General features: G+C 45.9%; 1 protein-coding gene across 1 annotated transcript in view; it reads left to right on the forward strand.

The window, feature by feature from the left end:
* The window catches only part of Smarca2 (SWI/SNF related, matrix associated, actin dependent regulator of chromatin, subfamily a, member 2), a 149,014-nt gene that overhangs the window by 111,778 nt on the left and 11,234 nt on the right, over nucleotides 1–26,002 (forward strand). Inside the window, 2 exon segments of the mRNA XM_032891750.1 lie at nucleotides 11,442–11,659; nucleotides 19,249–19,302. Of these exon segments, the coding sequence (XP_032747641.1) occupies nucleotides 11,442–11,659; nucleotides 19,249–19,302 (272 nt within the window).

The following is a 26,002-nucleotide window of genomic DNA, read 5'->3' on the forward strand; positions in this document are numbered from 1 at the left end:
GGTAAGCTCAAGGCTCTGGGTTGGAGGCACATGGGCTCGGGCTGGAGAAGCTAACCAGAGGAGAGGACCAGAAGCAGGGCAGAAGAAGAGGGTGAAAAAGACCGAGGGCCCATCAAATAGAATGTGTCCCATACCTGTTTAGAGGGGACAAGACAGAGTGGGATGTAGCTCAGTGGTAGCCACTTAGTGTGTATTAAGACCTAAATTTAACCCTTAGCCTTGGGGGCCGGTGCTGTAGCATCCAGGTATTACGTCTTTTACGGTAACATTATAGAAAGGAAAAGGAACTAAACAGCAACGAGAGCAGGTAGGGTAAGGTGGCCCCTTGTTCTCAAAAGCACAAAGGCATCTCATAACTGCTCAGCAAGAACCAGTGTACACTGGCCGGAGCAAGCCGCTAGGGAGGTGAGAAGAGATAGACGAGCGAGGCCCACAGGACATCACAGACCGACTGAGGTGATAAAGGCTTTGGCAGGGGAACTCAGGTGCATCCAGTTGCCATGTTCTGACGGAGGTTGCAGTCCCACTCGGGTCCCCTGACCAGCACACTCTGCAGTCTTCCCTGTAGAAGTAACAGCCACTGTGTGTCACTTAGGATTCCCAGCTTGGGTGTTTTCAGAGCAAGTGAGAAACTGACCCTAAAACAGCATACTGGGAGGCTGGAGAGATGGCTCAGCGGTTAAGAGCACTGACTGCTCCTCTAGAGGTCCTGAGTTCAAATCCCAACAACCACCTGGTGGCTCACAACCATCTCTAATGGGATCTGATGCCTTCTTCTGGTGTGTCTGAAGACAGCTGCAGTGTACTTATATATAAATAAATCTTTTTTTAAAAAAAGCATGCTGCGTACAGACTCCTCCCAAATTCAAACAGCCACACCTCTCCCGATCCAGTGGAGGTATTGTTTTGAAAGAGATATACCTCTCGGAATCTTTGAGTGTGTGTTCACCTGTTTAGAAATAAGAATCTTTTTACTTGTTAGCATTACATGTTTTATGATATATGGGGAAGGGTGCCTATGTGCCCTGGCATGTGTGCAGGGGGCCGGAGAACAACTTTGTGGAGTCGGCTCTCTCCTCCTGCCTTCATGTGGGATCCCGAGTAGAACGTAGGTCACCAGACCTGGAGGCAAACAGTTTTACCTGCCTAGCTCTCTCGCCAGCCAGGCTCCAAACCTTATTTCCTTCCTCAGTCATATTTCATTAATTTATATAACGCCCAAAAGAATCCCGCTGTTTCGTGCCAGCGCTTTTAGGAGCACAGAAAGTGTCTGTGAACCAAGTCAGAGAGACTCTGGCAGGAAGATGTCTGCTGGGACAGCATCCTCAGAGGTCAGTGCTAAGGCTCTTGCTGTCAGAATCACTGAAGCTCAGAGACGAGGCAACTGTGTCTACACATGTGTCCCTGCCAAGCCTGTCCCCAGGTTTGTCTGTCTTCTGTGACGTAGTTGACTTTGTCCTTGAGTGTCTGGTCTAGTACCTCCTTCCCACCTTGACTTCAGGTACAGATTCCTAGCAAACCTGCCCGGCAGCCCTGCCCAGGGTTAGAGTACCAGCAGGCTCCTTTGGGGTCATGGGGTTCTTAGCAAGACCTAGCCATATTTAACGCGGCCTCTTATTTCTTTGTGCTTCAGAATTACACACTGACTTGAAAGTTTACTAGAGAGCAGGTATTGTCTGCAATGTATGTATGGCTCTCAGTTCACCAAGACCCAAAATGTATTGCTTTATTAAGGCAATATTACTCCATATCCTGAGTAAAAAGTGTGTGATCTCATAGTCTTTCTTGCCCTGTTCCTCCAGTAATATATGAATAGGTATGTATGTATGTATGTATGTATGTATGTATGTATGTATGTATGTATACATATATACACACATTTGCTTGTATATGAACATATAGTAATATAGTTATAGCCTAACTATAATGCATGTCTTTTATGTGAGGAATTCAGTCTCCCTAGGACCAGCTCCTCCTCCTAATTCTCTATGTACTTTGAACCCTGTTTTTCTCTACTTACTTATGTTTTCTATGTGTCCATTTCTCTGGCCTAGGTGTAATCCCATTCAGCTTCTCCTCCCATGGCAGCTGAATATCCAGTCTCTCTTACTTATGTTCTTTAGAAACTTTCAGGACACCCTGAAAACCAGAGATCTTTAGGTGAGACCAGGACAAGGAGAAGTTGCCTGTCTTAGGACATGGCTGCCCAGGCAACTGGTGTAGAGTATGGACCAGTTTCCCTTCCATTAAAGGATAGCCCGAAGGACAAAGCTTTCATCAGGTATTCAAAAGGATGCGCGCACACATAAGGTGCCCCGTAGGTATAATTCCATCGCTAGGGTACCATTGAGCACTACTTCCCAGCCACACATTTCAGATGCCACACTGCATTAGTTATTAATGACAACATACCACACACTATAGTTGAAGCCACCACAGGGAGTTTTCACAGCTCTGGGGACTGACCAGGTCATACTAAGGTACAGCATCTTTGGCTTCTCCTGAGCCCCTCTCTGTCTTAGAGATGCTTATCTGCTTTCCCAGGGCTGTCCTATGTGTGCTTGGGTACAACAGTCTTATTAAATCGGAGCCCATTTACATGACTTCATTTTCCGATTTTTGACTTTATTACCCCTCTAAAGGTGCCATCTCCTAGTGCAGCTCCAGTCTGAGGTGTTGGGGATTAGGACCCCAGTGGGTGACTTTTAGACCACACAACATGATTGTAGCACATATGAATTATTGTGCATGAAGCTTAGGTGGTGGTGTTAGCCATTCAGCTGTCATTCTTTCCTTTCAAACACTGCTGCTGATCTATCTGCGAGTATCTAGCTGTGTATTGGCCCATGGCTAGGCATGAAATTATTTTGCCTCCTCCTTGTCTCCCAGCCATAAACCTGTGTGATATTTTACCAGTATAGATCAACAGAAGAGAGGGTTGGGCAAGAAAGATGAACGTACAGTATAGAAACAAGAAGTTATTCCGAAACTTAAAGTGGCTGTGTTAGGAGATTTGAACTGGCAACAGCCTAGTGAAGCTTGCAGGAGTCCTGGGCCTATGTGGAGGTACCGCACCCCCAACCCCTATAAAAATAGACTGATTCCTGTAACACTCACAGCAAAGACATCGAAACATCAATCCCTTTCCCACTGAAGTTGTACACTAGCAACAGGAAATTACGTAGAGCTGAAACCGAGCATTCTCCTTTAGATCGAAGACCACCATAGTGATAATAATTCTCAGACAATTTGATATTCAGGCGAAAGTACAGAAGTTTGTTGCTTTCCTGAAGGAAAATCTTCGAGACAAAGATGATAGAAGAGCCTCTTCTGAGCTGGGGAAAGGGGATGCATGATGGAAACACAACGGACACATTCCTTAAAGAACTAATACGGATCCACAAAGAAAATGTCAAGAGCCTCACTGGCTCTGTGTCTCCTCAGCTTCACTGGGGTTGAGGCCAGAGCTTTCCTCTCTGGGATAGCCTCAGACTACTGTGCTTGCTTTGATGTCATCTCCTGGCTTCTTATGTGTGTGCCCTCCTCCCTCCCCCTCCTCCTCCCCCTCCCCCTCCTTCCTCCTCCTCCTCCCTCGTTCCCCTCCCTACCCCTCCTCCCTCCCCGTGGCTACTCATGGGCATTGTTCACATCCACTGCAAGTAGAACAAGCGCTCCGTTCTTAGCACAGACTCCTGTTTTAGTGCTTTCATCCACAGTGGGTGAATACATACACTAGATAGTCATGACACGGGAGCCTGGATCAGGGCTCCATAACTCACGGTCCAGCCCAACCCAGAGAAGCCTGGAAGAGATGGTTTGGCTCAAGCCTTGCACTCATGAAGGTGGCTTGGTGTACCTTTCTTGAGGTGATCTCCACGTGTGCTCAGGGTCTTAATCTTGTACTTTTCCTGACAGTGTTGACAATGACTTTGTACCAAAAAAATATCTTACTCCATCTTGGTATTTCCTCCAAGTACAGATGTCCTAGGCCCTCCTGCAGGGATTTGCCCAAAGGAAAAATAACCAGAGGTCTTGGCAATGTCTGAGTTGATAGTTGAACTTTATTTCTTATCATTGCCCACTGCTTCTCTAAGGTTCTCTCAGAGTAACGGATTCTCCTTTTAGTTGTGCGCATGTGAGCATGTGAGCAGCTGTAAGTACAAAGGTTGTGGTGGTGGTGGTGGTGGTTGTTGTTGTTGGTGGTGGTGGTGGTGGTGGTGGTGGTGGTGGTGGTGGTAGTGGTTGTTGGTGGTGATGATGGTGGTGGTGGTGGTGATGGTGGTGGTGGTGGTTGTTGTTGTTGTTGTTGGTGGTGGTGGTGGTGGTGGTGGTGGTGGTGGTAGTGGTAGTGGTGTGTGTGTGCGCTTGGTGGGGTCCTCTGGGCCAGATGTTTGAAAGCGCCTATCTACAAAATGTTATTCTCTAAGTAGATTGTTGAACCTTGTACTGGCTGGTTTTGTGTGTCAACTTGACACAAGCAGAGTTATCACAAAGGAGCCTCTTTGAGGAAATGCCTCCATGAGATCCAGCTGTAAGGCATTTTCTCAATTAGTGATCAAGGGCGGGAGGGCCCATTGTGGGTGGTGCCATCCCTGGACTGGCTGTCTTTGGGTTCTGTATGTGAGAAAGCAAGCTGAGCAAGCCAGGGGAAGCAAGCCAGTAAGTAACATCCCTCCATGGCCTCTGCATCAGCTCCTGCTCCCTGACCTGCTTGAGTTCCAGTCCTGACTTCCTTTGGTGATGAACAGCAATGTGGAAGTGTAAGCTGAATAAACCCTTTCCTCCCCAACTTGCTTCTTGGTCATGATGTTTGTGCAGGAAACCCCAAGACAAGCTTCAAACTGCTCAAAGGTGGGGTGGAGGGTGGGAATTTGAAGCAGGGTTTGGTGTGTGTAGCTCAGGGTGGCCTTGAATTTGGGATCAGCCTCCTAGATTCTGAGAATAGAAGTGTGTGCCACCATACCTGGCCTGTGAATAGTTCTTAGAGGCTTGAAATAACTTTGCCTCTCCCTATATTAGTTTTCCTGTTTTAAATTCCACATTGAAATGATGTACTTAATATACTTCAGTTCTGTTTGTCCCCTGCCCCCTGCCCCTCAACTCCCACCCCAGCTCTTTAAATGTCTCCCAAGGCCACCAGAACCAAGGAAGCACCTTGATTCATTTTGCTTTAATAGTGACCCCAGGCTATTGAACAAAAACTGAAAAACCTACTTTGCCGGTCATGCATTAAGCCAAGGTTGCTCCCTTCCCATCTAGGTCTAGACCAGCACTGTATGCTTAGTTCAGGGAGAACTGCACATGCACTTGATTTTCAAGTTTCCTAACAGCAAATACTTGAAATAAGTGAATGAAGCTGGGCGTGGTGGCACACACGCCTATAATCCCAGTGCTTGGGAGGCAGAGGAAGGCAGATCTCTGTGAGTTTGAGGCCAGCCTGGCTTACAAGTCCAGAACAGCCAGGGCTGGTTATAATGAGAAACCCTGTCTTGAAAAAACAAAAACAAAAATAGCAAAACAAAACAAAGAGAAATAATGGATGGTTTTATGCCTGCAATCACAGCACTCTGGAGCCTGAGGCAGGAGGATTGCTAGTTCAAGGCCAGCTTGTTCAAGACCAGCTTGGGCTACATGTTCCAGACCCCATCTCCAAATGATGTAAATGGGGATCTGTCTATTAAGTGAACGTATCATTATTCTGCTGTTCCATCATTTGGGTGGAAATCCTATTCCGTGAGCTCCCTAGCCTTCAGATTAATCCATCTCTTAAATATGTGAGGCATTTGTTAGCAAATAGACCATTTGAGAACAGGTATGCTCTCTATGTGGGTAATTTCTTACACCATGGGCATTTCCTTAATAGCTGTGGATTGTGGGGGAGGGTTTGCAGGATTCTTGAGAGAGCTTATAGTCATTGGGAAAGGACAAGACTGAGCATGCCACCTGTTGGCATACTGAAAGGCAAGTTGCCAAAAATGTCCTGGTGCTGGAGCTGTGGCAACATGCATGGACCTGAAGGTGTTGGGATTCTTCTCCTCGGTATGTAGAGGATTCGGGATCTGGCTTTTTAAAGACACTTCTTTTAGTAAGGATAGATACAGAATGTCTGGTTCTCATCATTTAAGGTGCACATATCAGTAAACTGAAGTGCAGCTGTCACACCAGAGCGCCTTGATCTGCAACCTAGTTGACCACTGAGCTCCTGTCCAGTGAACAGCAGCTTGTAGTGTTTTGATCCCCCTGTGCCTGGAGGATTTCCCTGGAGGGTACTGCGTTTATGTACACCTTTCTTAACACTTTGCTTTTAGAGACTGTAATAATTGGAACCATAGCCATTGCCCCAAGCCCTGGTCTGGAGTTCTGTCACCTGCCCTTTCCACTCTGGGACTGCAGGGTCCAGCGAAAGTTTTGTTGTTGTTTTGTTGTTTGAGACTGCTGTTATAAGAACACACCTCACAGTGGAACCACAAACTGCTGTGATTTGGTTGTTAGTGTTACCCTTCAGGTTTGGGGATCATGTCTGTGTTCTTAGTGTTTAGGGTCTCAGCAGAAGGAGACCTAGGCTTTAGGACTTTACCCTTTGGAGAGTTGAGTGGCCCCAGAAAGCACCAGGTGTTTTTGTAGGCTTTTTTAAATTTTTTTTTTTTTACTTTCTTTAACATAATCCTTGTTTACACGAACACACCACACACACACACACACACACACACACACACACACACACACACACAGTATGTATGTCTCTGTCTCTCTCTCTCTCTCTCTGTCTCTGTCTCTCTCTCTCTGTCTCTCTCTCTCTCTCTCTCTCTCTCTCTCTCTCTCTCTCTCTCTCTCTCTCTCTCTCTCTCTCTCTCTCTCTCTCTCTCTCTCTCTCTCTCTCTCTCTCTCTCTCTCTCCTCATTAGAGTTCCTAAGGGAGGAGCCTTCCCCATCACCACCCAGAGGGAAAAAAAAAATGTCAGGGAAGACATACAACAAATACCAGATGTACTATCAGAATAAGTTTTATTTGTTTGTTTCCATTTACCATCTATATAGTCTAGTGACCTCCAGAACCCCCTGCTTTACATGTTTCTAGAAATGGTTCAGGCCACGGCCAGAAGGCCCTACCACACTGCCTGGCGCATTCAGAGAAGCAAGGGTGGGAACAATGGGCAGAGTGGCTTTTTGTTCTCCCGCCCTGTTTACCTATTCACAATCCTGAAGCGGCTCGGCTGTGATGGGGGATGTCACGTGTAACTCCGCCCCCCCGCCCCCACCCCCACCCCCACCACCACCCTCCTCCCCCACTCCCGGCTGAGAAGGAGCATAATGCCTGCTTTCCAGACCTTCCCTCATTCAGGGAAAGATGTAGTTGGCGTGTGTCGGGACGACAGAGGGGCACGGTGGAAGCCAGCACGTGTGGCTGATTACCGGGGCTGCCATGTGCTTTGCAAGCCTCCGGTGTCTGCCCCGGAGCTGCTCCCCGCATGGCCGCCTCCTGCCCATCCTTGTCAGCGCCGCTGCTTTCTTAAGAATCATTGGAGAGCAAGCCTGTCCCTCCCTCCCTTGTGCGTGCACATCCTGTTTCGTGAAAACGTATTTTTCTTTTAAGCAAAATTGAAAGAAAGGAGAGCGAGAAAGGAAGAGGGTGGGGGGAAGAAGGTTGCCATCCAGTGGAGGAAGGAGTAATTTCTAGCTTCATTCAAGAAAGAAAAAAAAAACACACACACACACACACACACACACACACACACACACACACACACACACACACACACACACACACACACACGCAGGCTGAAGTATGCTTAACTCTTTTAACTTGGCTGGGGCGTTTTAGCACCATATGGGTTCTTTCGTGACGTCCGGAGCCAAAAGAGTGCAGTGTGCCTTTAAGGAAAGAGGTACCTCACCAAACTTCCCTGTAGTTGTGCTTCACCATTTAGGTAGGGAAGGAAAGTGTTAATTTCTTATTTGTACACTTTTTTTCCCCCGACTTCCTTCCTATTCACTTCATTAAATCTAGAGGCAGTTCAGCATGGGAGCCGTCTGTATGTTGAATTAGGGCTCGTTCTCTTGCGCAACACGTCACCAGTCGGAAACTGGGGGTTTGCTTCTGTGATTTATTTCATTATTGTGCTGGTAAAAGGTTTGGAAGGGAATTCTTTCTGGGGGTAGTACTTTTAGCATTGTGTAGCAAGTTTTTTTTTTTGTTTTTGTTTTTGTTTGGTTTCTTTTCTTCTTCTTTTTGTACCGCCCCCCCACCCCAGCTAAGTTATCCGCTGAGCTATCTTAACAAATAATATTTTAAATCAGAGAAGTCCCCATAATTTCCCTTACAAGCAAGAGAAATCTTAAGTCTAACTCTTGAAGTGCGAAAAGCATTGGGAAATATGGAGGGAATTGATTTCCATTAGAAAAAGCCCCTTAGAAACCACAGGACATGAATCCCTGCATATAGATGTGTTTCGGGTCTTTGGGGAGGAGGGAAGATTTTTGTAGCTCTCTGCATTCCTGCATAAAAACCTTAACTTAAGGGGGGGATAACGGTCAGTACTCTGTGTGTTTTCCTGTAACTCCAGGACCTAGATTTAATAGGAATCTGCAGTATTAACAGTTGTAATAAAAATCGGTTTGACTAGTTCCGTTTGCAATTTAATTTGTTTTTCCTTCTTAGGTACTCCCAGGCGTAGAGATTTAAAAGTCCCAATATCACAGGCTTATGTTTGTTTCCCGCCCCCCTTTTCCAGAATTAAGGGGGTGGGGGTCAGAGCCGAAATACTCTTTTCACAACTTCCCCCTCCTCACGGATCCCACTGAAAAGGAAAAAAAAGAAAAGAAAAAAAAAAAAAACAATGAAAAAGATTTTGCAGTATGAAAACCGAAAGTGAAGTGTCACAGTTATTCGGGGTTGTCTTTACAGAGAAAAATAACACTGTATTAAATAAGGAACCTGAGAACATGCACGTTGCTTTTACTTACATGCCTCTAGTGTGTGTGTGTGTTGGGGGCGGGAGGGGGGCTGTTTTTCTTCTGTGTTAAAAATCGTTTTAGACTGCTCCAAACCCATGCAGTATATCTTTTCAGAGAAAAAAAAAAAAACCCCGACTAAGATGAAGCATAAAATACAATCAAAAGCATGTCTTGCTTTAATCTTTTAAAATACATTTGAATATTCATGTGTTTTCCTTATTGGCTTAATTGTTAAAATGCAAGCAAGAATGAGAAACCACCTGAGCTAAAATCTCTAATTCTGCTGCCTGGAATAATAAGGGGGGTTGGGGGGGGAGAGAAACAATATGATAAGTAGTTGTCAATATTAAAACAGGCTGGAGGAGGAAGGCTTGGGGCCTGGTCGTAGGTAGAATGAAACAGCAGATTTGAGTATCCACAATCCTTCCAGTATTAAATTTTCAGTAAAATAAAATTACTTGTATATGAAAACATAGCCTTTCCCAGCTCTCTTTTTTTTCCTGATCAGCTGATGAAGAGACTAGCAGCTCGCTGCTTTGCCGGCTTGTTAATTTTATCCCCACTAACTGTGATTTCCGATAGCCGGTCTGCTGATAGTGGTAAGGTAAATATCCTTTTTCGTTGCCGTCTTGAAGATTCAGTAGAACTACATCCCAGGCATGTGTAGGTGTGTAACACATCACAAGCCGCTGTTCTCCGTCGTTCTGTGTGCAGCTGGGTGCTGGAGGAGAGCAGGACCATTAACTGTCGACAGGCTTGCATGCTGTATTTATGATTAGCATGTTCAGCCTCCCCAGATATGCGGGACAATTTTCTTTCTCTTATCTCTGCTTAGCCGCACTGTGTTTAGCTGTATAGCGGGTGTCCTGCTTTTAGGCAAATGAATATTAATGAAATAATGGGGAGCTTTTTTTTTCTTCTTCTTCTTCTTCTTCTTCCTTTCTCCTTTTCCTTCATAACTCATCAGGTCTCGCCTCTTTCATAGTGGTTATCCGAACACTGTAGGATCGTGGTGATGGGAATTGTCTGTTGATTATTAAGGCCTGGGCTCAGGCTGTCCCTCAGGATTCTGTCTGTGTGCGTGTTGCTTCTATGGATTAGCACATTGGAGAGTGCATTGGAAACAGTTTTTTTTCTTAAATCCCACTGGCATTTTTTTTTTTTAAACATGCCAGGTTGTTTTGTTTTCTGTACCAGGTTTTCTTCACAAAAAAAAAAAAAAAACCTTTCTCTTTCAGGAGGCATTGTGCATAAGTGAAAGAAATTATGTCTGAGCTGTAATCACTCCTTGTATTGATTGTTATATTCACATGATCATAAATATTAGCCATGTTTGGTGCTGTGGAGAAATGAAGGTAATTGCCTTATGATTAGAGCTCTTTCAGCTAGGAGAGGATTGATTAGCATTCACATACTGGAGGCAATATCGAGAGCCCAAGGAACAAACAGCAACACCAGTCATCTGTGTGAGAAAGCAATCTCAAAAAAAAAAAAAAAATGTAATTTTTAGATTTTTTTTTTCTTCTCAAAGAAAATTTCTTTTCTGTGGTCAGATTTTCTTTTGTCTGTTTTGTTTTTTTTCCTTTTTCTTTTTCTTTTTTTCCCCCCTCTTTTGTTCCTCTCTTAATTTTTCCTTATAAGTTCGGAGACTTAACCAGGAAAAAAGAAAAGTTTGAACTTGTGGGTCCTGTCACATGGATCTCTCAGTCTTTTCGGAACAGGTCTCTTTCATACCTGTCTGTTTTTATAGCTACTTTATTATCTTTCTGCATTAGTGCGGCTGGCTCTGGTTTAAAGCAAGCGTTCGCAGGTAATTGGAAAAAAAGTGTTTTGCTGTTTGTGAGTGTGTGTGTGTGTGTGTGTGTGTGTGTGTGTGTTCTTTATCGGGTGATTTCATTACGTCTACCAGGGACTGTGGTTTCTTACTCCCCTCTGCTCCCTTGTTTACTAATTTCTATGTTAGAACGAAAAGCCTGGATGGAATTGTTGATTTATGTTGTGAGTCATGAGTAAACTGATGGAAACCCGTAAAGGTCAGCGCATGTGGGACTGCATAGATGTCTTCTTAGGGGATTTTTCTGTTTTCTTCACACGCCCCTGGATTTTGTTTATCCTTATCGTCCTTACAGTAATGACATCTTTAAGAGTGCTTTGCTTACGTTGAGATACATTTTATGTGCATTCAGTCATTTTCAAGCACTTGAATGTGTTGATGCTTTAACGTCCGTCAGTTATCAGTGCTTTTGGCCTTACAGACAGAATAGACAGAGGTTAAAGGTGATTTTTAGCCAATATGGTAGCGCCTTTTTCATTCTCCTTCGTTGATGACTGTTAACTTTTAGTTTTACTTTGTTAGTTCCATTTGATCCTAATTATTCAAGATATATGTAGCTCTGCCCCTTATTGTAAAGGTCTGCCTATGTTTGCCTCGGTTATTTCCCTTACTTGTATTTTTTTTTTTCTCTCTCCTTTGTTTCCCGCTTACAGGCCATCGAAGACGGAAATTTGGAAGAAATGGAAGAGGAGGTACGGCTGAAGAAGAGGAAAAGACGAAGAAATGTGGATAAAGATCCCGTGAAGGAAGATGTGGAAAAAGCAAAGAAAAGAAGAGGCCGCCCCCCGGCTGAGAAGTTGTCACCAAATCCCCCCAAACTGACGAAGCAGATGAACGCCATCATTGATACTGTGATAAACTACAAGGACAGGTGAGCTCCTGGCTCCTCCTTCCCACCAAGTCCTCAGTGGTAGGACTTGAGAGGCTGTGGGTTATGGGGTCCTTTCTCGTTTGCATTTTATACCCTTGTCTTGGAAGGTGCAAGCTGCCTTGTACCTTGCGAAACGGCCGCAATTGGTGTTTTGTATGATGGCTCTCGGTGTGTTGCTTAAGATGGTGGGAAATGAGATTAGACAACTTTTTAAAGAATCCTAGTCCAGAATAGGATTCTTCAGGAGCTCTGCGAAGAAAGGCATTGGGACGATGGAATGAAATAATAATAATAATAATAATAATAATAATAATAACAACAACAATATTATTATTGTTGTTGTTATCATTATTATTATTTGAGGTTCAAAACCAGATACGTCAACAAAATTATTGGGCTTCCCTCCTTCTAATACTTGGAGTGTTGAGCATTTCTGTCAGCTGTGATTACTGCTCTATGTACTCAGAGTGATTATTTCGGCAAATTCACCCCTTTCTCATGGACTTTCGGGTGTGAGCAATAGGAAGGCGGTGCTGAACACAAGCAAGACCACTCTAAACAGACAAATGATTATTTGGAAACTGAGGCCAAGACACTTGTGTTCGTCAGTCAACCCTACACTAGTGAACTAGTCTGGTCGCAGTGGAGTTAGTTGATTTTGAGTTTCTTGTCTTGGTTTCCATTTGCTGTAATGATATGTGGATTTGTTGCAATGTTGTTTTCCTTCCAAAGCCATCTCTTGTTTCCGTGGAAAGCGGATATTTCTGCTCTCTGAATGGCGTGATCCTAGAAATCAGCTGTTAGAGGCCATGAGTTTTCACTCCTGTTGTCCCAGACACCCCCTGAACTGAAAGTGGGCAGCTACATTTCAACCTCCTGTCAGGGTGTTTCCTCATAGCTTTGACATATTCCATGACAGGGAGGAGGAAATTGTTCGAAAGGTTAAGTGGCAGGAAGAATAGAAACTTTTCCACCAGGAATTCTGCTCCTAAGCCTTTCTAACCCATGTGATAGTTTCCAAACCAGAGATGGGGACAGGAGGAGAAAGGTTCATTGAGGGGTCAGGATTACTCCTGTCTCTTGACCCATCAGGACTTGTAACTCCCGGTACTTAGTAACTTTGTTATTTTCTTTTTGGGGAAAAAAAAAAGGAAGGAAAGAAGGGAGAGAGAGAGGAGAGAAAGAGAGAGAAAAGAAAAGATACATCCTTTTAAATACTGTAAAGTGGCCACCAAGAGCATCCCCCTCCTCCTGAGTGTGGATCTGCTCTCACTGACAATTCACAGAGGGGAAACTGGACCCCAAGTCCACTCTTGGTCTGGAGTAAGCATGAGATGTGTGTGTGTGTGTGTGTGTGTGTGTGTGTGTGTGTGTGTGTGTGTGTGTGCGCGCGCGCGCAAACCAAGAATTAGTAACTGCAGTTTCTAGTTACCCCCAGTTCCACCAGTTGCCTTCCCACACGGGGAAGCTGAATCATTACACCTCCTATCAGCCTCTCGACGGAGGAAATTGCAACTAAGTAGACAGTGTCACTCCGACTTTTTTATTTTTTGCCTTTGTGTCAGGAGAGCATAACATCTGTCTCTCTGACCAGGTGCGCCCTGGTCTTTGGCAGGCCTTTGATGACGGCTTGGCTTGCTGAGTCCATCTGGGTCTGTTGGAAAACTGAGTGGGGCTGAGGCGAGCCTGTGGGGATTTAAAAGCAGGTCCTTTGAATAGTGGCTTGCATTTCAGTTTCCTTAATCAGCGAAGGGTCAACACCTAGTGGGTCTCATGTTGCGAGTAGATTGCTTTATTTGGCTTTACAGTGTTGCGGGGGTTGTAATGTTTCTATTTCTTGACTCCCCCTTTGGAAAAACTTAAAAAGCTGGCAGCATTCTGCCAGACGTTCCCCCCAGGGGAGCTCAACAGGAGGGAGAAGTGGCTGTTCTCTTTACCTGACACCTCACAGGTGGTCTCAGCTGTTGCCATCCCTACCACCAATATGGAGTCTGAGTCGCTGGTTGTTGATAGGCTTCCGGTAGCTTGTTTACTTTGCCTGCTGGCTGCATTTGTGTCAACCTGGTGTACATAACTACAACAGACCTCTTCAGAGCCCATTCCCAAAAAGAGCCCTGTGAACGGAACTCCTTTATCCTGGGGAAGCAGAGCCCAGGGGCTCACTGTACAAAGGCCTTCCTTGCCGAGCCTTAGCTGGCTTACATTTGAATCTGGTGTCCACTTACCTGCCGGACCCCCAGTTTCCCCGCACACACAGTGAAATAATTCCTGCCCCAGCCCGTGGAATTGTTGTCCCAGGCAGTAAGTATAACCCCGGATTCTTTAAATAGTTTAATGATTAATAATCAAACTTTGAGACTGTTTACAGTTAATCAAGCAGGTGAAGGGACCTCTGAGCACAAAGAAGAAAGTGTCCTTGCCCATACTGGTTTCCATGGTTTTAGTTCCAGAAACAGAAAGTGCAGTTTCACCGGAACTGGCTAGTGAGCATGTCTTTAGTGGTACTGCAGGCAAGGGATATTTAAATATTACAGCACACAGGTATTGAGTGGTTCTTCCTCTTCCTGGCTTTACTCATTTATTTGTTTATTGGGTTCTCCTTAAAAAGCACCCTCCTAAGACGCATTATGTTCCTGCGTTTTGGGGTACTTTCTGGAGATCACATGCTAAATCTCCTACCGCTGCATGTCTCATGTATGTTTCATGTTAGTGATCCTCGAGAAGAAGCAATGGGACTCTGTTTCTATTTTGTGTTTCTCTTACCCAACTTGGTTCTCAAGTAGGAGGCGCCCAAAATTAGGAGGGCCTTAATTAGATACAGTGTGGTATTTTTGGTTCACTTTAGAAAAAAAAATGCTACTGGAAAAATGCACATCTTGCTGGGTTGAGGTTTCTCTTGCATTAGAGGCCGTTACTAATACAGCCTGCTAAAGGAAGAGGTGCCACCTGTACAGAACTCCGTGTAACGCACCCATCCCGTGCTAGTGGGGTTCCGATGGCTGTGTAGCCGTGCAGTTTATTAAGGGAGACCTCCACCTGTATTTAACAGTTCCATAAGAATTAATTAGCTCTCAGGAGCAGTCAGTGAAAAGTCCTTGCAAGATTCGGGGACAGATGTGGCTTGGTCTTTCCATAAAGACTTAAAGGATAATTTGTGTCTATTTATTGCTTTATATTTTAAAGCATGACGGTTTTAAAATGTGACCCCAAAGAGCCAATGACTTTGTGTGAATGAAGAACCTGAGGGCTGTTAGGTAGTTAGTACAGGGCTACTACTAGTTCCTACCATGTTGTTTGTCCCAAATAGAAAACTTTATCTCAAGCCGCACTTTGTTTTGACTTTGAACGTGCTTTGTCTTCTACTTGTTTGGAAGACTTCCAACTACCGCTCACCTTCTATAGGATTTAACCCGAGGCACTCTTTCTTTGTAAAGGATTGCTACTCTGTTGCACCTGTACTCTTTAAAATCGCCAGGAGATGCCATAGAGAACAGGTAGAGACTGACCCAGATGAGCTCTTCCAGGTCTCAGGAAAAGGTGCCTAGAGACAGTCTTAAAGGCAGAGGTTCTGGGCTTTGGCTCTGCCTGGTCTAGTGTCCTATGATTCAGGTTGCAGCAGCAGCCCTGGTGATAGAAAGGCCTCCAGCCTACAGATGTGGACCTCACATCAGGGCAGGGGTTCTGGAACTTCTTGACACTGCATGACTGTCTTTACTATGGTTGAATCCTTCCCACTGACTTTTAGCTACTCTACAAACTAGTCAGAGAATGAATCCAGTCTCGTTTCAAGAGATGCCCTTTGAATATAGTTATAAACTGGCATCTCGAGCCCAGGGCCATCTTCTTCAGGCCTTTGTTCTCTGAGTGACACTTAGACCCTCCATAGGCGCGTTCCGCTCTTGTACTGCCCATTTGAACCATGGCTCCAAGAATTCCCGATGTGCTCCAAGGCTATGGGGTGGTAGAGTTGTTTATTCTGGACACCAGAGCTTTGTGTATGTGGCTCAAGGGTCACTTTGCTTTCTCAGGAATCCTTGACACAGAGCCGGCTGATGTTAGACACATGACATACACCATATGTATCTTTTCACAAAAACTGCTAAGTTTAGACTGGAGCTAAGTAAGCATTAGTGTTCAAGCATCATCTACTGAAGGTCCCCTAGCTCTGTGCAGCCCCACCTCACCGTGTCCGTTCTCATTGATCTTACTTGTGTCTTACTCTTTAAACAAGTATTTGCTCATCTTCCTGGGGTTTTTCAAAGCCCAAGATGTGTCAGAAACTAGTGCTGAAATGTTTGTAAAGGAACCAGGAAGGGCTCTGTGACACGCCCTGAGCATAGGCACAGGTTGACATGAACCTGTGGGCCAGTAGTCCTTGAGCTTGGTTCCGTGTTGTTGAACTCACGGGGCCAGGCCCTCATGTCACCCATGTTCATCTGTCCCTTCTCAAGGTTATCAAGAAAGACTAAAACCAACGACACCATGTCTGTAGCCCTTTCCCATCTATCAACCTAGAAACCCTGCTGAAATGAGGTTGGCCTGCCTGCCTGCTGTGGCTTTTTCAGGGACACCCCCTGCCAGTCCTTAATGATGTTATTTATCTTTGCTAAGTAGCCCCCCAGCCTCTGGGTAATTTAGTCTTAAGTTCTCAACAAGGGTCAACACAAAGCCTAACAATATTGGGTTTCATTTCTCATTTCAAAACAGGGATATTTGCTGCTCTCTAGCCTCTGCCTCCGTTTCTACTGTCTGATTTCCTACGCAGTGTTGGCAGAAGCAATCTACACTCTTTCAGGATGTAATTAGTTTACCGCTGGTCACTTGAACTCATTTGAAGCACCTTGATATGTTCCTTAAAAAAAAAAAAAAAAAAAAGGTGAACTCTCCAGCGAGGAGCTTCTGCTGTGTTTATTATACCTCGCTTTTCAAGTCTGTGTTCTCCTTCCTAAAGAATTTGGAAAGCTTTGGCATATGACATACACAAATGTTAACCTGCAGTAGGAAGCTAAGGCACAAGGATATCCAGGTTAAGGCCAGGCTGGGCAACATGACGAGATCCTGTCTCAAAATACAAGCTAACAACAAAGTGAATTAAAAACAAACAAACAAAACCAAGAATCTGGAAGCAGAATGTGCATTTGTACACTGCTTCTTAAAAAAAAAAAAAAGAAAAGAAAAGAAAAGAAAGAAAGCCTCTCTTGTTTAAAGGTGAATGGCTACAGAGTTGGACCTACGATGACATGAAGCAGTTGGGAAGGCGGGAAGTTCTGCTTGGGTAGTCGGATTGGTGGCTAGGGGGCTACCATACAGCGCAGGAGGCATAGCAGGAATGGTGGCTATGTAACTCCTACCTCCCTGCACTATATCGCTCCCAACTTTATAATTTTAGTGAGTCCTTAGCGATACCTTGACGGATGGTTCGGACCTGCACTTGATCTGAATTTAGTGCTTTGGGTGTTGGGGAAATCATTTACTCATCCTGCAAAAACTCCGTGCTGTTTCCAGTTCAGGGGATGCAGTGCTACATCTAGCCACAGGGTCCTCACTCCAGCTCTCTCTCCCCAGCCTCCTCTGCTCTGCACCATGCAGGGAAGACATGTTAGCATGTGCTGCTGACACAGACTAGGGGGAGGTGGAGAAGGCGGGTCCTGGGAGCTTTACTACGCCAGGATGCATCCACGATGTTAGTTTTTGATTTTTGAAGAAAACTCATCATAGTGACACTTTTCTGGGGGGTGGAGGGAAGAGAGAACCACTACATTATTGCCCCTTTTCAAGGACATGGCAACTTCTAAACCCAATCGCAATCGTCCTTGTTTAATCCCTACATAAACTAGAAAGTAATTTGTAGCATTCCTTATTTCATGTTGGGCCAAGCCACAATTTTTGAAGACCCACTTTTAACTGGCCCATTCCCAGAAGGGCTGCACTCTTGCTCAGAGACATTGTTTCCTTTTAAGATTTTCTGTCCTGGTGCTTGCTCTTCCTCAAAATTCACTGAGCTGTCCTCCTGGGTCAGAGCCTGCTCCTAACAGCTTTCAAGGCTTCCATCCGGGGACAGCTCACACCATCATGCCTACTGTCTTTTGAAACAGACCCGTAAAATACATGTGCAAACCCAAGTCTTTGGCATAACTTAACATCCACTGTGGTCTGTGCTTTTGTGTCGTTTCCCCGAGCCAGTCAGACTCCTAACCTCTGTCAGAACGACTGGAATTTGTCTGTTAACAAAGGAGATCTGTTAGAATCTCCTTTGTTTAGCACCTGGCTCCTCTGTTAGATTGTAGCCTTTGCTGCTGTCAGATCATAGAACTGTGACTGACTCTCTCTCTGAACTAGTTACAGTGTATTTTATAAAACGCTCAGGGTGGTATTTGTCCTTCCCGGGTTCTTCTTCTTCTGAGGGGACCACGGTTGGTTTTGGCTTCTGTATTAACATCATCAGCCAGAAAGTCTTCCAGTCCACACCTCACTTCTAAAGCCCCTCCCCACACAGGGGTCTCCATGGCAAGTTCTCACCCACTGCCTCCATGAGACCCTGGAACTGTGGTCTAGAGTAGCTGCCAGTTGTGTGGGAGTCTAGTTTCTTGTCCCTTCCTGCCTTGCCTTGGTTCTGAAGTACATATCTGATCGTGTCTTCCTGTTCCTTAAAAGATTCCAGACCCCTGGTTTAGGAAGAGTAGGTTTCCCTGCTCTGAACCTAGCAACTTTAAAGTGTTGTTTTCTTAGCATGGCCCTCCGAGTTCTCACATGGATTTCAGACATTCTGGTTAACGCTGTATATTTAGAGTTTTGCATTCACATTCATATCTCCGCTGTGTGGTATACACTGATCCTGTCCAGTTGCCTCCTACTCTGGGCCAAGCAGGCAGGGGCAGTGCAGAGGCCCAGAGGTCGGTTAGTCTGAGTTTGCCAAGGGAGACTGCTGGTTTGGTCCAGGGCATAATCTGGATGGGAGGGAGAGCTTCCCAGGGTGCTGCCAACCTGATTGCCCTTCCCTGGCTACCACATAAAAGGTCGCCTAGCTGTCAGTGTCCAGAACTGTCATTGTAACCCTCAGATGGTGGCTCAAATTCATTCCCAGTCAAGAGCACTTATTCAGTGCTCTGCTGAAAAGGAAAGGTCAGGGAAGGAGAGCTCAGCTGGTGACCAGAAACCAGAGCTGCTGCCACACAGAAACCCTGCATGTGGCAGGTGCTGAGAGCAAAACCTCCCTTCTCTAGCTCATAGTTAGGAGCTGTCTGGGTAAGTATCATCCCTACTGTACAGACGAGCGGCCAGCATGGACTAAAGTCACATCGCCATCCTTCCGAAGATCTAGCATGGCTTTTCATTCTTCACTGCTTCTAGAACCACACATGGGACATTTCTGGAGGGAAATGGGACAGGAGAGCAGGGAGACCACAGGAAGGGCCCAGAGGTGTTAAGAAGCCATGCCCCAAGCCCACCGCCGCCATTTTGGAGAAATGTGTATCACTGTAGAATGATACCTTGTGTGATCTCCCGGCCACCCAGCCCGAGAGGGAGGAGCTGGGCTGGGAGGAGGACACAGGTCTTCTGACTCCAGTGTTCTTTCTACTCTGCTGCAGGTGTAACGTGGAGAAGGTGCCCTGTAATTCTCAGTTGGAAATAGAAGGAAACAGGTCAGGATCTGCCTTGTATTCCCATGTCTCTAAACACAGGTATCCTTTGGTACACAAAGCAAGCTGATGCATAGACTCGGTCTTTGGGAACAAACTTACCTAGTCACCACTCCCCTGCCCCGAGTCACCTCTACTGGGAATGGGGTTGCAGGTACACATCCTCTTAAATTACCCTGCCACGAATTTGAGGTTGTTTGTGCAGTGTGCTCCCCCGGAAGAGCCCGCCTATACATGCATGTCTTTCAAAGGTGGCAGGAGCCGAAGCCTGCCCAGTCCTCAGCACCTCAGAGGTAGGTCCCTGCCACCTCTGTCCCTTCTGATCATCATCCTGGTATGTGTCCTACGGACCTCGTGACTCTGTGCTACCTAGGCGTTAAAGCTTAATGTCGAAAACTCCAGGAGACCCGATGTGTGTGACATGAGGGTGAGGCATGTGCGTACCTCTGTGCTTCCTGGAGTTGATTGCGGTTGGCATGGGGTCGGGGAGGGCAGGCACTTCCTGCATTTGCTCCCATGTGTGCTGGACTGGATTTCAGGGTGTGACCTCTGAGCCTCCCATCATGGTGAGTCCTGAGCTTCCTCCACCAACTGTCCGTCTGACTTTCATGTGCTTCTGCCTCGGCTGGGTGGGTATCAGGAGCGCTCTTCAGACTCGCTCTTCCCCTAGAGATGCTAGACGTGGATGGCGTTGCTTGATTGGAGATGAATGGATACACAGGTAGACAAAAGTTACCTGTGTATGGAGTGTGGTCCTTTCCTCCCTTTTGATCAAGCTCAGATGTTGAAATTATCACTGTGGTGCTTTGCCTCCAGTTTTATCCGATGATCCAGTAATATTGTCTGTACCTTAACCCTAACCCTAACCCTAACCCAATCAGTGCAGGATCTAATCCAAGGCCAGAAGGAAAAGAATCGAGGTTGTTCCCCTATTTCAAAATGAACAGATCTCAACTTGTGTGGCCTTCATTTTTTTTTTTTTTTAAACATGAGGCCTTAAATACATGTCTGTAGAAATAAAACCCAGGCAAGATTGTTGGTTCTCAGTAACCACACGGGCAGGAGCAGGCTATGGAAGGAAGTGTGGGTAAATAGACTGCTTCTAGAAACCATGTGTTCTTTGTACATCTGGGCTGCCCTGTCCAAAGAAAGGGGAGCCACCCCGGGGTGAAGCAGAGGACAGACCCAGAAAGCTGGAGTGTGATCTTTAAGAACTCCGACCTCCAAGACGGTGTCCCCGTGTCCTTGTCCAATCCTGGAAAGCACATACCACACAGAGCCTGCCGAACACTGCCAATTATGCTCTGTTTGTTTCTTTCCTCAGGAGAAAGGATTTAGGTGGTCTTGAAACTCTCTGACGCTGTAAGATTAGGCTGTTTACATAACACAGTGACTTGTGTGGACCTAGAAAAGAAGCCCCAGGGTCTAAAAGCCACCCAGCCCCCAAAGCAGGCGTGGGTCTGAGTTCTGTTCTCTTTGCTCCGCCCCCTCTCCTCCTTCAAAGCGGCCACATGACCATGAAAAAGTGGATTAATGACTTTAAAGGCTACTGTAAACCCCCCATGTCATGCCCAGGCTTTCTGAGGGTAGAGAATATAACTAGATGCAGTTAGGACCTAGATAAATCCATTTTCACTAAATACAATTTAAGCGGTCCTTTCCGGAGGTTAGTAGAGGCTTGGCGCTTACTTCCTTGGGGGCTCTTTGGAGCTGGTGTCATCTGTATTAGGGTCCCCCTTGTTGCCTTTTCCCCTGAAGCCTGAGCTGGGTGACAGTCCAGAGCCGCATTTTGATAAATTAACCCTTCCTTCAGAGCAAATTCAAAAAATCCTTCCTCGCCGTTCAAAAGCCCAGGGATTTTTTCTGTGCCTGTCTCTGTGTAAGTATTGAAAAATGGAAAGAGAGAGAGGAGGAAAAACAGAAAACGTAAAATAGATTGCCTTACACACTGTTGGAGGGAGCTAAATAGTGCAGATACCTGGTGTGAGTGGCGTGAGTGGTCATGGTACAGGGAGGAAGAGCAGGAAATCCCAGGCTTGCAGATGACACTCTGAGAGATTGTGGTGGGGTGAGCGTGACTGGTTAGAGTCCTCAGTAGAGTGACCATGAGCTCTACGTAAGGAAGTGGAGATAAGTAGAGGCCTCTGGAGACCTTGTACTTCTAGGCTGCCCTCTCTAAAGAAAGGGGAGCCATCCCCAGGTGAAGCAGAGGACAGACCCAGAAAGCTGGGAGCTCCAAAGTAAGGAACCGAAGCGTGCCCTTTAAGAACTCCGATCTCCGTGTCCTCGCAGTCGACTGTCCCTTCCAGTCCCTTCGATTGCTTTCCAGTGTTGACCATACACCCGAGTTCCTGCCGAGAGGGTGCAGTGCCCAGTGTGTGGTGTCTGCTAGGGGTGGCTGAATGGCTGCTCCCCTCAGCTTGCTGTGCTGCGAGGAAAGAGAGCCAAGAGAGGATTTATAGGCCGTGTCACAGGTTCATGTTGGGAGTAAAGAGGCGTGGAGATATAAAATGAGGGGTGCTGGAGATGAAGGGGGAAACATCCTTCTGATAAGGCAGCGGCAGTGAGGAGGAAGGCGGCAGAATGCACACTCAGAATGTCTCATAGATTTGGGCAGACGAATCTGAGGTGTGGGATTCTCAGAGCTCTTGGCTGTTTTCTGCCTGGTGAGTGAAGGCTCAGCGCCATTGATAGGAACTTGGGTGAAAGGGCAGTGAGGTATGCGTGGGGTAGCGCGTGTATACATTTCTGTGCACATGTGTATGGAGTAGCCCAGCCCTGCAGACTCCACACCAGGACACTTAAGCTCTCTCCGTGGCTGTTAACAGCCCTGATGTCATGATCATATCATTAGTATTGACTGCTCTTTCAGTACCAGCCAAGGAATTGTTTTAGACAAAGCCTATTTTTAGCACCTCTGGCATTAGGCATTCTGTATTTCTGTAAATGGAGGGGGAAGGTTGCTAGAATGGCTCTCATGCCCAGGCCCCTTTGCATTTAAAGGCTTCGTGGATTCCAGAAGATTTACCAAGGAGGAGTATTGTGACTTTGTGGAGACATTTAGACAGAATTCAACTTCTAGGTATCTGTCCGATACTTTGAACCTTAGAAGTGCTGCCAAGTTGGTCTCATGGACTAGCAGTCTGGTGAGGTCCTAGCCTGGTGTTTTGTCTGAGAAAAGGTTCCTGTAGAAGGACTTCCCACACTCATCTTCTAGCTCTCTTAGTGATACCCAGTCCAGAGAGAGAGCTGGGGGCTGGGGGTGGGGGTGGATGGTAATGGCTGTGAAGTCAACAGCCTATAATTTTTCTTAGCCCAGTGTTCCCCAAATGCATGTGTTTGGTCAACCACCTTTCCAGAAAACGCTGTTTATAGCCCCATAAATTGGTGTGCTGTGGCACACTCTTTGAGCAATGCCAAGTTAGAGCTCAATGTTGCACTTCGAACGTGTGTAGGTAAATGTGGGCTGTGGTGTCTTACTTCACCCTCATTACAGATACCTGTGATGGGAGCACTGCTGGGCCAGGCTGCTGGGACTCCAGGTGACTTGACTGGTGTGATACTACTCTCCCAGCCATACCCACATACAGGATGGGTGGGCAAGGAAAGTCCATCTGCTTGGCTTTTTGTTTTGCTGTCTGTAACCCGAGACAGGCTACTGTCGCCTGAGAAGAGGAAACCTTGATTGAGAAAATGCCTCCATAAAACTGGCTTGTAGGCAAGCTTGCAGGGTGGATGACTTATGTGGGTGGGTCCATCCAGCTATGGATAGTTCAAGAAAGCAAGCTGAGCAAGCCAGTAAGTAGCATTTTTCCATGGCCTCTGCTTCAGTTCCTGCCTCCAGGTTCCTGCCCTGGCTTCCCTCAGTGAGGCCCGAGAGGTGTAAAATGGTAAGATGAAGTAAACCATTCCCCTCTCAAGTTGCTTTGGCTATGGTGTTCTGTCACAGCAATAGAAAGGCAACTATAACAGACAGCCTCCCCTAGCTTCCAGTATTGCTCTGGCCCTATAGCCCTTCTCTTCCTGTCAGGCTCCAAGTCTACATGAATGACCCCTCAGGTCCATGAATATTTTGGTCAAAAATGGATTGGTATTGAAAAATGGTAGATATTACATAGATTTGTACATGCATAAATCCTTTGTGTTTGTGAGAGGAATCTGTCTCACTCCAGAGCTTACCAAACTGGCTACTGTAGGAAAAGGCCCTCGGGAACATACCACGACCCACCATTAAGCAAAACAGCATCTCTGGGCCTCAGACTCTCAGGCAGAGAAGCACTAAGCTTCGTTTCCTTCTAGAAGGTTTGTGTCACAAATCAGCCTTGAAGCACTTTTACCATATAGAAGACAAGACACTGTCTAGGATCAAAGGACAGAGTACTGTGGTGGGGGAGGGTCAGTCCATCCATATACTGTGAAAGGACAGCATCTCTGGTTTCCAGGAGGAAGTGATGAAAGCCCAGGAGGTGGCAGGCCTGGGAGGGGCAGGCCATTTAGCTGTCGTGCCTGGCAGAGGTAGGTGAGAATTCATACCTTTTCTTGCTATTATGAAATGTCACGTAAGGAATAAAAAGAAGTGTAAGGAACTAGATGGCCTCTGTCAACGTTTCTAAAAGTCAAGTGATAGGAAGTAAGTCTAGGAAAAATTTCTCAAGAAAATAAAAGAGCCAGATGTGCTGGTTCCCAGCCTGTAATTGGCTGACTAGGAGGCTGATGCAGGAGGATTGGGAGCTGATGGCCATAGACAGTATAAAATGAAGAAAGAAAATACTTGGAAGCAAATATCCTTTTGTCCCAAGTGTCTCTGACAATGGGAGATGCTATAAGGCCATTCTAAAGAACTGTCTAAAACGTGCACTTGCTTCTTAAGGTTGCAGTATCTTAGGGAATTTTTTTCCGTAGTTATTCTGCATGTTCCTTTTGTGCTCTTGTTACTGGTCAAATTTAAAGGAGGGGGTAGTGACAAATGCTGTTCCTTCGATAGGAATCAGAGCTAGCCATGTGACACATGTCAGTTTTCAAAAGAGAAAGTAAAATGTGATTCTTGACCTACAGCACGTCCTCAAACAAGGTAGCCCAGTCAAAGCGCTGAGACCCACTTTGTGGGTGACCTGGTTCAGCGTTGCCCTGGATTATAAATCTTGGCGCAGAGCGTGTTCCTGTGAATGTAAAGTTGTCCCAGAGTTCCTCTGTTTTGTTTTACTTTGAAGATTTACTTATTTTATGTATGTGAGTACACTGTAGCTGTCCTCAGATGCACCAGAAGAGGGCATCGGATCCCATTGCAGATGGTTGCGAGCCACCGTGTATCGCTGGAAATTGAACCCAGGACCTCTGGAAGTGCAGTGTTCTAAACCGCTGAGCCATCTCTCCAGCGCTCCCATAGCTCCTTCTGATCCCTTTCCTTTGCTTGTTTCAAATCTTTTGAGATGGGCCACACTTGGCAGCTTACATCCCGGGTGGTTTGTTTCTTTTTAATTCCATAACAGCCTCCTCCTCCCGGGTCCAGCTTTAGAGTCCCTCGCATCCCATCACCGGTCTTTCTGTGATGGTAAACATCGTGGCTCTTTGATTTAAATTATTGCAAGTTATCCTCCGATGACCATCTTGATATGTCTTTTTTTTTTTTTTTTACATTTTATATATTTTGTGTGTTCACGTGTCTATGCGTGCTCTGGCATGCACGTGGAGTTCAGAGGGCAACTTGTGGGAATTGGTCCTTTCCTTCCACCCTGTGGGTTCTGGCTGTGGAGTTTAGGTCATCAGGCCTGGTGGTATAGCCCTCTAGTGCTGCCCCATCTCTCAGGCACCCGTTTTGTCTTTATCTTTGTTTTTACCCAGAAGAGACAACAATGATTAGAGCAGTGGTTCAGATGCCACTGTCCCTGAACTGTGCGTGAGGTCAGGTGGCAGTCCTGAGTGAGGGCTCAGCTTCTCTATCATGGTAGCCATCTGTTTCCTGATAACTGAGGGGCATGGCGTAGATATCTGTGTTCTTTCTTGAAATGCAGAGTCGTTCTAAAGGCTACCCACCCAACCACCATAAATAAAATTAACCTTACTCCAAGCCACGGGAGCCTAGGGAGTCAGAGTCATGTATCAGCCACTGCTCGGGATTGCAACGCCCAGACAACAGATCTCTCTGTTTAGTGACCGTGGCTTCTGTTCCATACCTGACTCCGAATCCCAGGGTTTCTTAGATAACTGGGTGTGACCATGAAGAAAGTTATCAGTAGGGTGTATGAAGCTTCTTCAGGAACCTGATCTGGGGGGGAAAGTGGCATTGCCTTACCCGCTCAGATGCCATTCTAGTTTCTAAGTTTTCTTCCCAAATAGGAAGTTTTCTTCCTGTATAGGATACCTTCCGGACTGTGGTAATTTTCCTATTCTATCCCTTCAATCCTAAGTGGGTGTTCTAACTCCTAACTTCATTTTCTATAAAGTAAGCCATAGTTTTACTTTCCTTGTTTTTTTTTTAACCATATCTTTTCCACAACTATTATAGTCAACTGATCAACTTCATTGGGTGATAAAGAAAACACAGTTGTTAGAGCATTTGCCTTGCGGGCTCATATCCCAAGGTTTGACCCCCCAGAACTGCAGGAACCATGTAGGTGGATGAATCATGTAGGTACACAGATCCTTGTATTTCAGAGGATAGAAAGTTCAAGGTCAGCCTCGGCTACTTTAAAGGATGGCATTT

The sequence above is a fragment of the Rattus rattus genome, chromosome 2, assembly GCF_011064425.1.
Source record: "Rattus rattus isolate New Zealand chromosome 2, Rrattus_CSIRO_v1, whole genome shotgun sequence".
In the NCBI taxonomy this organism is placed as follows: domain Eukaryota; kingdom Metazoa; phylum Chordata; class Mammalia; order Rodentia; family Muridae; genus Rattus; species Rattus rattus.